The sequence below is a fragment of the Schistocerca americana genome, chromosome 1 (genome assembly GCF_021461395.2).
Source record: "Schistocerca americana isolate TAMUIC-IGC-003095 chromosome 1, iqSchAmer2.1, whole genome shotgun sequence".
Lineage (NCBI taxonomy): Eukaryota > Metazoa > Arthropoda > Insecta > Orthoptera > Acrididae > Schistocerca > Schistocerca americana.
The window spans coordinates 219082680-219097410 of NC_060119.1; the positions used below are offsets into that span (position 1 = coordinate 219082680).

The 14731-nt window shown below is 42.1% G+C and overlaps 1 protein-coding gene across 2 annotated transcripts in view; it reads left to right on the top strand.

Moving 5' to 3' along the window:
• Positions 1 to 10152, top strand: part of LOC124605304 — a 203020-nt gene extending 192868 nt beyond the window's left edge. For both annotated transcript variants that reach the window (XM_047136930.1, XM_047137013.1), the window contains one exon: positions 9179 to 10152. In XM_047136930.1, coding sequence (XP_046992886.1) covers positions 9179 to 9485 — 307 coding nt within the window. In that variant the 3' untranslated portion in view covers positions 9486 to 10152. The remainder of the gene's footprint in view (positions 1 to 9178) is intronic.
• The last annotated feature ends 4579 nt before the right edge of the window (positions 10153 to 14731 follow it).

Below are 14731 nucleotides of genomic sequence, written 5' to 3' on the forward strand. Positions count from 1 at the left end.
AGATTGATTATATTACGGCAAGACAGAGATTTCGAAACCAGGTTTCAAATTGTAAGACATTTTCAGCGGCAGATGTGGACTCTCACCACAATTTATTGGTTATGAACTGCACTTTGAAACTGAAGAAACTGCAAAAAGGTAGGAATTTAAGGAGATAGGACTTGGATAAACTGAAAAAACTACAGGTTCTAGAGAGATACAGAGGGAGCATTAGGGAACGACCGAAAAGAACTCTACAAAGGAATGCAGTCGAAGAAGAATGGGTAACTATGAGAGATGAAATAGTGAAGGCAGCAGAAGATCAAGTAGATAAAAAGACGAGGGCTAGTAGAAATCCTTGGGTAATACAAGAGATATTGAATTTAATCGATGAAAGGAAAAAACATAAAAATGCAATAATTGAAGCAGGCGAAAGTGACTACAAACGCCAAAAATGCGAGATCAAAGGAAGTGCAAAATGGCTAAGCAGGAATGGCTAGAGGACAAATTTGGAGATGTAGAAGCATATATCACTAGGGGTGAGATAGATGCTGCTTACAGGAGAATAAAAGAGGCTTTTGGAGAAAAGAGAACCACCTGTATGAATATCAAGAGCTCAGATGGAAAACCAGTCCTAAGCAAAAAAGGGAAAGCAGAAAGATGAAAGGAGTATTTTGAGAGTCAACACAAGGGAGATGTACTTATGGGCAATATTATGGAAATGGAAGAGGACGTACATCCAGATGAGAAGGCAAATATAATACTGCTTGACGAATCTGACAAAGCACTGAAAGACGTCAGTCAAAACAAGGCCACAGAAGTAGACAACATTCCGTTAGAGCTACTGATCGCCTTGGGAGAGCCAGCCATGACAAAACTCTTCCATCTGGTAAGAAAGATGTATGAGACACGCGAAATACCCTTATACTTCAAGAAGAATATAACAATTCCAATTCCAAAGAAAGCTGGTGGTGACAGGTGTGAAAGTTATCGAACTATCAGTTTCGTAAATCATGGCTGCAAAATACTAACACGAATCCTTTACAGAAGAGTGGAAAAACTGGTAGAAGCCGACCTCGGGAAGATCAGTTTGGATTCCAGAGAAATGTAGGAACACGCGAGGCAATGCTGACCCTACGAGATCTCATAAAAGATGTGTTAAGGAAAGCCAAACCCACGATTATAGCATTTAGAGAAAGCTTTCGGCAACTTTGACTGGAATACTCTCTTTCAAATTCTGAAGGTGGCAGAAGTAAAATGCAGGGATGAAAGGCTATTTATAATTCGTACCGAAACTAGATGGCAGTTATAAGAGTCGAGGGGCAGGGAAGGGAAGCAATGGTTGAGAAGAGAGTGAAACAGGGTTATAGCCTATCTCCGATATCATTGAGTCTGTATGTTGAGCATGTGGTAGAGGAAAGAAAAGAAATTTTTTGGAGTAGAAATTGAAGTCCGGGAAGAAGAAATAAAAACTTTGAGGTTCGTTGATGACATGAACGGAATGGACAGTGTCTCGAAAGGAAGGTATAAGATGAATATCAATAAAAGGAAAGCAAGGATAATGGAATGTAGTCTAATTAAATCAGTTGATGTGGGGGGAATTGATTACGAAATGAGACAGACACTTAAAGTAGCAAATGAGTTTTGGTATTTGGGAAGTAAAGTAACTGATGATGGTTGAAATAGGGAGGATACAAAATGCAGACTGGCAATGGCAAAAAAAAAAAAAAAAAAAAAAGCGTATCTGAAGAAGAGTAATTTGTTAACATCGAGTATAGATTTAAGTGTCAGGAAGTCCTTTATGAAAGTATTTGTATGAAGTGTAGCCAGGTATGGAAGTGAAACATGGACGATAAACAGTCTTGACAAGAAGAGAATAGAAACATATGTAATGGGGTGATGGGGTGCTACAGAGGAATGCTGAAGATTAGATGTGTAGATCAGGTAACTAATGGCGAGGTACTGAATAAAATTGGGGAGAAGAGAAATTTGTAGCACAAACTGACTAGAGGAAGGGATCGGTTGGTGGGACATTTTGTTGGTTGGTTGGTTTAAAGGAGGGGGGGAAGGGACCAAACTGCTAGGTCATCGGTCCCGATCATTTAGTACTGGAGGGAAGCGTGGGGGGTAAAAATCGTAAAGGGAGACGAAGAGATGAATATAGTAAGCAGATTCAGAAGAATGTAGTTTGCAGTAATTACTTGGAGATGAAGAGGCTTGCACAGGATTGAGTAGCATCGAGAGCTGCACCAAACCAGTCTTTGGGGTGTAGACCACAGCAACAACAACATCATAAAGGAGAAAAAGCACTCAGCATAAAATAAATAATCGCATTCCATTGACAATATGGATAAATGTATTATCAGGAAACTTCAGAATCTTCAGAGGTCTTGCAACTCGAGGCTAGTAACGAAATCTGGGGAAAAAATTGTCTCTATAGGATTTGGTTCCAAAATATGCCAGAATAAACGTGTTATCTTATGCGAATGAGACGACATAGCTTCAAACAAGGCATACCGTGGAACTCAATAAAACAAAAAATTAAGAAGCAGAATGCAAGCGGCCAGTGGTTTATTCAGACAAAACATAGATTCATGTAGGTTACAACTTGAATGGTGCCACGCACTGATGTCCAGATGTCTAGCATGTGACAGTGCTCCACTTATGAAAGAATTGGAGTGTACGTTATTGCTACTTCTCCATCCCTGTTTCTCAGACATAAACGCAGCGGATGGATCTTCACTACACTTTGTTATATAATTCATGCAGAGCTAGGCCGACGAAAGAGACAGGCAATGACGCGTACGTCATAACACGTGACACTGTAGATCTTACGTGCCAGCAGCCCTCTCTAGCTGAAAGTGAGTTATCTGTTTCAGGCAAGTTTAATAATTCGTGGCTACTCCTTTAAATGCATGCAAGCTCTTGATAGCGCACGACAAAGTTAAGACCTTTAGTTGGTACGTTTTCAATTACATATTAATTTCCCGTGGGCCCTGCACATAGCCGAGAGTTCGCAATGTGTACGGGACAAGCCGATGAGTGTGATGTCGCAAGTTCGTTGCGGGGGAGGGGGTGAGACAGCGGGGGAGGGCGAGGTGCAGTGACCCGTTAGGCGTGGCTGGATGCGAAAGACCGGCAACACTGAACCACGTCACTGCGATTCGTCGAGAACAATTTTACTCAACACGCACGCAACGTAATTGATTGTTTATCATTTATTTTGCTGATTTATTTCTGCATTTATTTAATCCCTTAGATTAGGGCCTTCGGGCCCTCTCTTACATCGGACCAGCGTTTCACACATACAGTACTTTTATTTTTGACATCAGAGATATCTAAGGAATGAAAATGGTTTTAATATGACAGCAATTAGATAGTACTAACATAAGTGAGATAATAGTGAGTGTATATACAGAGATTGCGAAAAACAGTCCTGACAAACAACCAATAAAGTTGTATGAATGCAGAGTCTCGCGGTGATAACATTGAATAAAATATTCTCGGGTTTCCAACCGCGTCAATCGCTTAAAACTACACGAGCTTTGGGCCAAGGACTCCTTGGCCATTGTCAAGTGTTATGACTGCCAGTGGGCTGTTGGTGCGCCCTTATATACGCTATCTGCCGGCTGTGACGTCACTGGTGCCCGTGACATTGCCATATATGGGCATGTTTTGAGTCGGCGTGCCGCGCGGGATTAGCCGAGCGGTCTAGGCGCTGCAGTCATGGACTGTGCGGCTGGTCCCGGCGGAGGTTCGAGTCCTCCCTCGGGCATAGGTGTGTGTGTTTGCCCTTAGGATAATTTAGGTTAAGTAGTGTGTAAGCTTAGGAACTGATGACCGTAGCAGTTAAGTCCAATAAGATTTCACACACATTTGAACATTTTTTTGAGTCGGCGTTCGATGTGACCTCTTCAACCGCGCGACCGATGGATCCCACGCAGCGCTGAGCTGTAAGCCACCGTCTCTATTCAGGGTGTTTGCGGTAATTTTTATTTCAATAGTGGCCAGAAGTACATCGGACAAACAGTGCGCACTGTGTAACAACGCAGGAAAGAGCATGAGAGGTATTATCGCCTACGCTATCCAGAGAAATCTGCGTTAACTGAGCATGCGTTAGAAAACGGTCATCACATAAAATTTGACGATACCTCTGTCGTGGCTCGTACTAACGGCTTCTGGGACAGTTTAATAAAGGAAGCTATTGAAATAAAAATTACCGCAAACACCCTGCACAGAGACGGTGGCTTACAGCTCAGCGCTTCGTGGGATTCAGCGATCGCGCGGTTGAAGAGGGCACATCGATCGCCGACTCAAAACATGCCCATATATGGCAATGTCACGGGCACCAGTGACGTCACAGCCGGCAGCTAGCGTATATAAGGGCGCACCAACAGCCCACTGGCAGCCATAACACTTGACAATGGCCAAGGAGTGCGTGGCCGAAAGCTCATGTACTTTTAAGCAATTGACGCGGTTGGAAACCCGAGAACATTTTATTCAACCAATGGAGTTAATTGTAGCAGTAATAGTGCTACTCTCCTACTGCTGCCTTTATAATATTAGTAATAATGATAACAGTGATAATGGAAGCAATAAAGTGTACTTTTAAAGTTCCTGGCAGCTAAAATATCGAATATATTGCTTCCCCCTACTTATACCTCCCGAGGAGATCACGAATGTAAAATTAGAGAGATTAGAGCGCGCACGGAGGCTTTCAGACAGTCGTTCTTCGCGCGAACCATACGCGACTGGAACAGGAAAGGGAGGTAATGACAGTGGCACGTAAAGTGCCCTCCGCCTCACACCGTTGGGTGGCTTGCGGAGTACAAATGTAGATGTAGATGTAAAATCCGTGTTCCGGATCTAGAGTTGCACCCACACCTTGCCTTATTTTGGAAACAGCCCCTCGGCTGTAGCTAAGCCATACCTCCGCAATATCCTTTCTTACAGGAGTGCTAGACTTGCGAGTTTCGCAGGAGAGCTTCTCTGAAGTTTGGAACCTAAAAAATGAGGTACTGGCGGAAATAAAGCCGTGAGTAGGTGTCGTATGTCGTGACTGGGTAGCTCAGTCGGTAGAGCACTTACCCGCTAACGGCAAAGGTCCCGAGTTCGAGTCTATGTCCAGCACACATCTTTATTCTACCAGGAAACTTCATATCACCACACACTCCGCTGGAAAGTGTACTTTCTTATTTCTGACACAGCGAGTTCTGAGGCAAAGAATGTAGGTAGTCTGCACCAGCAAAGAGCAATGTGAAATAGGGGTAGGAAAGAAGGATGTATTGGGGTAACGAGTGAATTCGGGGACAAAGATAGACGCTATTGTTGCTTCTGCAGGTACGAGTGTATCATTAACTGTCATTTGAGGATGGAGATGTTATTCAGTTGTGTAACATAATCAGGAACATCATTCCAAAGTCTGCTTCCTGCTAACGAAAAGGACTTCGAGAGAGCGGCTGATTGATGGAGCGGGTCATAAAGGATTTTGGTCTAATGGGAACGGGTGTCCGTGCCATGTTGTTCAGGCAAGAGCGTGAAGGTCGAGGGGAGATACGTCGAACAGTGCACATTGATAAGACAGTAGATGAGACAGAGAGCACGGAAATCTCTGCATTTGTCTGCACGTAGCCACGACAGCTTATAACACTAGCCTGCCGTGACATAAGCTATTGTTACCCTCTGGGAGGATTTTGAGTTTTGACAGTGCGAGTGTCTAATGGATGAAGGTGTCGGACTATGTGTTGGAATAGAGTGCAATTAACAGAAAAACTAAACAGACTTTAATTTTGGGGTTAATGAAATTAGTAAAATTCATAAAGGAATGGAAAATGAACGGTTGGCAGCCTAATTAGGCACATTAAATGGGAAATATAAGTTTAAGAACATTGAGTATCAGTTATTGAACTTTCATTAGTATTCCCTTTGAAAAGCACAGAGGATACAAACGGACGTAAGGCACTCTCAGCTGTGGGTAGCAGTAGTTACCAATTATGAACATACTAGTAATCAATAGAAAGCAAAATCGTACCAAACTCACACTAATAAGAGCTACACTCAGTACTGTTACTTGAAACAGTACTGAAATGTTAATGCAGGAAGTGCAGAACTAAATATGGACCTGAGAGGCCCCTGCTGAACTGGCATGTTGTTGTTGTTGTTGTTGTGGTCTTCAGTCCTGAGACTGGTTTGATGCAGCTCTCCATGCTACTCTATCCTGTGCAAGCTTCTTCATCTCCCAGTACCTACTGCAGCCTACATCCTTCTGAATCTGCTTAGTGTATTCATCTCTTGGTTTCCCTCTACGATTTTTACCCTCCACGCTGCACTCCAATACTAAATTGTTCCCTTGATGCCTCAGAACATGTACTACCAACCGATCCCTTCTTCTAGTCAAGTTGTGCCACAAACTCCTCTTCTCCCCAATTATATTCAATACCTCCTCATTAGTTATGTGATCTATCCATCTAATCTTCAGCATTCTTCTGTAGCACCACATTTCGAAAGCTTCTATTCTCTTATTGTCCAAACTATTTATCGTCTATGTTTCACTTCCATACATGGCTACACTCCACACAAATACTTTCAGAAACGACTTCCTGACACTTAAATCTATACTCGATGTTAACAAATTTCTCTTCTTCAGAAACGCTTTCCTTGCCATTGCCAGTCTACAATTTATATCCACTATACTTCGAATATCATCAGTTATTTTGCTCCCCAAATAGCAAAACTCCTTTACTACTTTAAGTGTCTCATTTCCTAATCTAATTCCCTCAGCAACCAGAGGCATGCAAGCCTCCCCACCAACGGCAAGGTCCATGGTTCATGGGGGGAACTGGCAGGTATAAACCACAAATAAAGATAAATCATATAATAATTACACTGTTCATATCCCTCTGCTTATATTTGTTTCCCTTAGTAGCAGTACTGTTCCAGTTATCTTTCTAACAGGACAAGAATATAGTGGGGACCCATGAACTGGTATAGTGTCACTATTCAAGCTCTTTGATTCTTACAGTAGCAAAATTTAATTCAACTAAAGTTAATTCTTAGCTTCACTTGTTTATGTTTTTACTTTTCAAGACAAATTGTTCAACAGTGAGCTCAGTTGGATTCAAATAAATCGTCCATGATGGTAATCAAGGTGAAATTATGTTTCAAATAAGTTTAACTTATGTGCCATTTTTATCACCTGTAAAGAAGGTATTTAAGACAGTAACATATACACAGTCTGGCATTAAAATTTTGCAAAACGATACTTTGCAAATGATTAATAGTACTTAAGCAAAATTCTAACTAATTTCAACTTTTGCCAATCCTTGCACATTTGACAAACATGAATGCATCACTAGTTCACTTGAAACAGGATACTCGGTTTTATAAACACTTATGAGGGGATCCTGCATAGGTTCATGATCAGGATTAAAGCTATGGTTCTAAAGCCAGGTTTATAGCACTTGGATGATTCATTAGTATTCCCTTTGAATAGCGCAGTGGATACAAACGGAGACAGGGCACTCTGAGCTATGGGTAGCAGTAGTTACCAATTATGCACATACTAGTAATCGATATAAAAAATTAACTGGTTCATTCTCTGATACATATCTGTATGAACCAAGTTGGTGGAGCAGTGGCTAACTGTACTCACGGCTCTTGATGTTTCAATGCTCTATACAATGTCTTCTTGGTGACGAATTTTTGATGTGTTAGTGCCATTTCTTATTGCCGAGAGTACCATGCAACAGCCAAATCCACATTCGAGGCAAAATTCCTTGCAAAGCGCCTTCCAGTTGCCTCCTTTGGCACCGTAGATGTGTAGGGTGCCACTGACTGCGTACCGTTCCCACCAAGTAGCCGGCCAGTTCGACCGCCAAAACAACCTTTTACATCTCACCGAACTACTTCCGTTGCGGAGGGACTTCCGTACGTCTTTTACATTTTACTCGTTATAACTATTCCTATTCCTTCGGACACTGTGCTTTGAACAACGTAAATATTGCAGCTCCAACACACCAAAGAAGAGGAAACATGAAATAGAGTTGCAATATTTTCCATCAGTCCACGCCAAGCCGAATAACCGCATGTATTAGGGCCAGAGATGGACCAGCGCGTTGCTGACTTGCTCAATTTGTAAAGCTTTTTGTTTTGAGCAAATCGTTCTGTTTTCACATCTACCGATTTCCGTCCGATTCGGACAATTCCTTCGTGGTTCGTCATTTTCTTTTTTTCTTTTTGCCTTAGAGTGTAGATACTTCTAAACAGTGCTGTTTTTCTGGGGGAACGCTGGGGGACGCGTACTCCTAAACTTTTTCGTCAAAAAAGTAATTTTTTTACGATGTTGAGGATTTGGAAGAGTGCCAAAGATTTATTTCGCGGACGTAGATCTTTTATTTCATTTTTTCGTGTTGGTAATTGCAATACGAACGATACCAATGCAGTTCTAGATGAAAAAAGCGATGTCACTGACACGCTATTAATGTTACACTGTAGTTTTCTAGTTAAATAAATTTTCAGCTGTATTAAAAAGTGGGTCAGTTGAAGCACAGGATACCACCCATCATCTATGCCATTTCGGGAGCCAAACAAGGTTACAAAAAAATTTTGTAGTGTAGTTTCTAGTGTTGTTGATGATAGGTGTGAGTGGCTTTTGTTGCATTGTGTCTTTTAGTGGTGTTTTATAGGTTAAAATATGTGTTCGGTAATATTTCCTCGTATTGTTTTGTATGTCGGAGGGCTGATTGGACTCACCTGTTTCATTTGAAGTGTATTATAGGTCAATTGAATTGTGCGATACCATTTTCTTTTATTCTTCAGGGGCTGGTGGGAATCGCATGCTTCATTTGAGGTGAAATAAACTGTTTTGTTCGATACCACATTCTCTTGTATGTTTGGGTTTTTCTCGGTATCGCCTGCTTCCTTTGAGCTGAAAGTCAACTGAAGAGTCCGATACCAGTCTTTTTTTTTCCAGTTCGACATGTTGATTATTCCATGGCTAAAATCAGACGGGTGGTATCCCATGCTTCAGTTATAAGTAATTTTTGCTGCATTATATACAATGTCGCAGTACCCCCAAACATTTTTCTTAGAAAAAAAGCCCTGCTTCTAAGACTATATGCTCAAGGCGTTGTAAGCCCTGGCTTTGTGTTCATGTGGAAGTAATCGTGGTGGAGTGAGTGAGACTGGTGTTGTGGTGCAGGACTCGCGTGCCCCTGGGTCGCCTGTGGCTCCCCGGCCGCTCAGCAGTGCTCCTGGTGGGCCGCACGTGGGTGCTTGCCGACCCAAGCGGCGAGGACGAGACCGACGTCGGCGCCCCGCAGCCGGTCGCCGTCGCGCCAGCGGCCAAGCCGGCGCGCTCCTTCGCGGACCAGCACGACGAGGCGATGATAGAGGTGCTGAGGGCGCTCGGCGCGGCGGCCGCGCATCGAACTACCAGCGCTGCGGTCGCGGCCGCCTCAGTTGCCGCTGTTGCCATCTATTGGCGGCTCTTCCAAGTCGCGCCCTGAGCGTTCTATCTCTTCAAGACTGCCCTACTTCCGTATGGTACCCAACATAGACGGAAACTTCATACGTGAAAGACTTCCGTACTGACTACTTTCTGACAGCTAAATGAGCAGCAGTCCTTACCTATTTACAGTGGCCTGTATGGGACCACTAAAGACGCTTAAATTTATTGACGAAAGTAGTTTTAGTTTATATTCCTGAAATATTCGTATAGATTGCATTTATAAGGCAATTTCATAACAATTAACCTTGTAAGCAGCCAAATACAGACCTCTGAAGACTCACCAGAAAAATGGGGTTAAATAGTTCCAATCAAAGTTATTTTGTATTAACGAGATTTTTGTATGTTGTAATCGTGGAGAATTCCTTATAGTTAAATACTTTCTGCTACAGAAATACGCAGTAGTTAACGTTCTAGATACATCTGCTCTTCTTTTTCTTTCTTTTTTAAAGAAGAAGAACGTCACCGTTATGTGTGTAATACAAGCGACTGTGTAATGCTGTTACATTATACTGAGCCGAATAAATGTTCGGATATTTCGTCCTATGTATTTCTGTTATATAAGAGTATAAGAAATCTGAGTATTCTGTGATGCGAATGATATTGAAACCATATGTTACCATTTTGCTGGCTGTGACCTAAATAAAGTTAAAAAAGTTTTAAAGATATCGGAAATTATTTTACTCTGCCTTATATGCTCCACTGAGAAGTCATACATGGTATCTGATCCTCCTCTCCTGATTCAGTATTTATCATTTCATGTCTCACACGTTCTACAGTGTAGTCTGACATTCCATGTGCTTTCCTCATAATTTCATTTGGCCACTGAATTTCGATACACACATTAGTTGATCGCATGTAGCTATACGCACCACATGCACTTATATTTCGGGATGTGGTTCACTTTTACATCCGTAGAATTTATTTCACAGTTAACTCTCTAATTTTTCGATTACTTACCCCTCCCAGTCCACACTCTTAAAATAAAATTCTCCATTCTTCCTCTGTTTCCATTTGCAGAGCACAATAACGTTGCTGAATTTTACAGGGAAACTTATTTGTGAGCGACACAGTCAACACACGCCAGCTACCAAAGCCATGACATATCTGAGTAAAATGAGAACAAATCAGCCCATTTTTCTCCTAGAGAGTAGGTAAAAACAGCTGAAATCCGATGCATGTAACAGACGGACTGCTCATCTTAAAAAAACATGAAGAAGGCCTCAACTGTGAAATCTTGGGAAACATCTTGTAGCAGGACAATGAAAGTGACTGAAAATCGATAGATCATAAGTATGAATTGGTGAATGAGCCATTTATTCACCAGATTGCGAATAGTCAGACTTTGACCTATTATCGTGTCTAACGAAAATGTGTTTAGGAAACACCGCGTCCAATGTGATTACAGCAGTGTACTGATCTTTCGTTGAGATGACTCTGGAAAGTATCATGTGATCATGTATTGTTATCTGCAATTACGATGTAGGCTGAAGCAATGAACTGAGTTTTGGCTGGCTCTGAGCACTATGGGACTTAACAGCTGTGGTCATCAGTCCCCTAGAACTTAGAACTACGTAAACCTAACTAACCTGAGGACTTCACACACATCCATGCCCGAGGCAGGATTCGAACCTGCGACCGTAGCAGTCTCGCGGGAACTGAGTTTGTATCAGTTCCAGCATTCGTGCCCGTGTCTCGTGCTTCGGCCATCATCATTATCGTAGATCAAAGTGAGACTTAGTATGTCTCAGGAACATCAACTATGTAGGATTATTATTATGTTATCCACCCTGTGAAGCTAAGTTCTGTTAATTACATTAAAACTGAACTTCAGTAGAATATGCAATTAGTATAAAATAAAATGATTAGGTGGGTCAGCTGCAGTAACATATTCAATGTCTATTGTAATTATAATCCGTAGTAATATTATAAATGCAAAAGCAACTCTGTTACACTTTCACGTCTAAACCGCTGAGCCGATTTTGATGAAACTTGGTATCGAGATAACCTGATCGCTGAGGAATAACGCAGGATATTTTATAATGCGTGCTGTACAAGATATTTATTGATTTGAATAATATAACTGATTTGAAGAATATAAAGCGACATATGGAGATATAATTATTCCTTGAAATAACTATTTACTCTTCGACTTTTGACCTTTATCATATTTGTGAAAACGTTCTAGATTTACCATTCAACGTAATGAACACAGTGCTTATATGATCCTCATCGTGTTTAATTCACATTTCAATACTAACATTAGTCACAATCCCGTCGCATTTTAGCCCACCGGCGTTGCACGTCTATTACAGCTTCTGAGAGGCTTAAAGACCCACAACAATTGCTTCATTTCAACAGTGTACAATGAACACAGAGACGTTGTGCCTCTGTGTGCAGAATGTGGAAGGCTCAATGTGATTATGACGTGTGAGCACAGGCGTGGATAACAGGCAGACATATGAGGCCAGCTGATGTTACTGCATTCACAAGTACAGGGTGATTCAAAAAGAATACCACAACTTTAGCAATTTAAAACTCTGCAACGACAAAAGGCAGAGCTAAGCACTATCTGTCGGCGAATTAAGGGAGCTATAAAGTTTCATTTAGTTGTACATTTGTTCGCTTGAGGCGCTGTTGACTAGGCGTCAGCGTCAGTTGATGCTAAGATGGCGACCGCTCAACAGAAAGCTTTTTGTGTTATTGAGTACGGCAGAAGTGAATCGACGACAGTTGTTCAGCGTGCATTTCGAACGAATCCGCGGGAAACAACTCAGTATGAACGTGACTCGCCTAAGGTGAACGTTTTCTGTGCCATTTCAGCCAATAAAGTTTTTGGTCCCTTTTTCTTCGAAGGTGCTACTGTAACTGGACTGCAGTATCTGGAGATGTTAGAGAATTGGCTGTTCCCTCAGCTCGAACAAGAAGCACAACAATTCATATTTCAGCAGGATGGAGCGCCACCACATTGGCACATATCTGTCTGTAACTACGTACCTGAACGTCAACTACCCGAGGCGATTGATCGGCCGCCAGGCAGCCCGTGACAGAGCACTTCATCACTGGCCTCCAAGAAGCCCTGATCTTACCCCCTGCGATTTTTTCTTATGGGGGTATGTTAAGGATATGGTGTTTCGGCCACCTCTCCCAGCCACCATTGATGATTTGAAACGAGAAATAACAGCAGCTATCCAAACTGTTACGCCTGATACGCTACAGCGATTGTGGGACGAGTTGGAGTATCGGGTTGATATTGCTCGAGTGTCTGGAGGGGGCCATATTGAACATCTCTGAACTTGTTTTTGAGTGAAAAAAAACCTTTCTAAATACTCTTTGTAATGATGTATAACAGAAGGTTATATTATGTTTCTTTCATTAAATACACATTTTTAAAGTTGTGGTATTCTTTTTGAATCACCCTGTACTATAATAATTGGGCTGTACCGAACTAAGAAGTCTTTCTTCGTCCGTTTAATGCTGTGTAATAATTTTAGAAACTCCAAATTTTATTTTAGTGTCTTCACCAACAATCATCATAACAAAAGTACAAGAGCTGGAATTTTAATAGTGGCAACTATTTATTTACAGCTCGTACAAAACAGATACGCGTTTCAAAGTTTTACTGACCTTCAAAGTAGTTATCAGCATTGTGTATAACCCGTTGCCAGTGATGTGGAAGTCGTAGGATACTCTTAGCAGTGACAGTTGTGCTGACAGTTCGAGCGGCGCGGTCTATTGCTGGTCGTAGGTTGTGTTCCAAAAATGATCAGCATAGAGACAGAAGTGACGGCACTTTCTGTAGGACCTGACCATCATTTTGCAGGACAATGCTCAAGCACGTACTGATCTGTTTGACTGATGGGGCTGCTAAGTGCTATACCATCTACTGCACTGCCCTGGCTTAAGCCCTCGTAAGTCCAACTCGATTTCTGAACTGAAGGAAACACTTCACAGCATTAGCTTCAGAAAAAAATGTTCAAATGTGTGTGAAGTCTTATGGGACTAAACTGCTATGGTCATCAGTCCCTAAGCTTACACACTACTTAACCTAAATTATCCGAAGGACAAACACACACACCCATGCCTGAGGGAGGACTCGAACCTCCGCCGGGACCAGCCGCACAGTCTATGACTGTAGAGCCTAAGACCACTCTGCTAATCCCGCGCGGCTTAGCTTCAGAACGTCTACAAATTCGTCTGGCAATAGACAGCGCCACTCGAACTGTCAACACAACTGGCACTGCTAAGAGTATCCTACGACTTCCACATCGCTGCGAACGGTCACAATGCTGACCTTTGAAGGTCAGTAAAACTTTGAAACACGTATCTATTTTGTACGAGCTGTAAATAAATAGTCGATACTATTAAAGTTCCAACCCTCGTATTTATACACGTCACCAACTCGTGGTCTTGTGGTCCAGTGGATTCGTCACTGCTAATATTCACAGCTGACAGAACAAAATGGTTCAAGTGGCTCTGAGCACTATGGGACTTAACATCTGTAGTCATCAGTCCCCTAGAACTTAGAACTACTTAAAGCTAACTAACCTAAGGACATCAGATACATCCATGCCCGAGGCAGGATTCGAACCTGCGACCGTAGCAGTCGCGCGGTTCCGGACTGAGCGCCTAGAACCGCATGGCCACGGCGGCCGGCGCTGACAGAACAGATGCCGTATTATGTGCAGTCGTATTTCAGCATGGAAAGTTACGCGGGCGAAGGTTCCCTCTGCCAATCCACAGCTTTTTTATACCAACAAGTGCTTCAGCATCCACCAGTACACCCAATTTACAAGAGTTACTCATCGACAGACTGAAGCAGAGTTGGCGAAATGTTGATCAAAAGTTCCCAGCATCGGATGTCAAATCAACTTAGTTGGATGTAATCTAAGGGGAAGAATAATGTTTATCTGCCCACGCCCATCTGGACACACTCCCTGTCTATACAGCGCTTACCTGGGCGGGCATGCATGTGAGTGCAGGTGACGTTATTGCATGTATGATAGCTTAATTACTGAACATCGTTCATAACAGAATAACTGATAGCCAAGTGCACCTGTAAGTAACAGCTAGTCACATGATAAGTCTTTTATTGACAAAAATTTTATCTTATGCTACCCCATCACTATTCCATTGCAGCTACCTTTAACAAAATTCATTCTGAAATAATTTATAGCTTTCCACCACAGACAGAGATTAAACTGAAAATAATACGAGGGTTGAAACTTCCTGGAAGATTAAAACTGT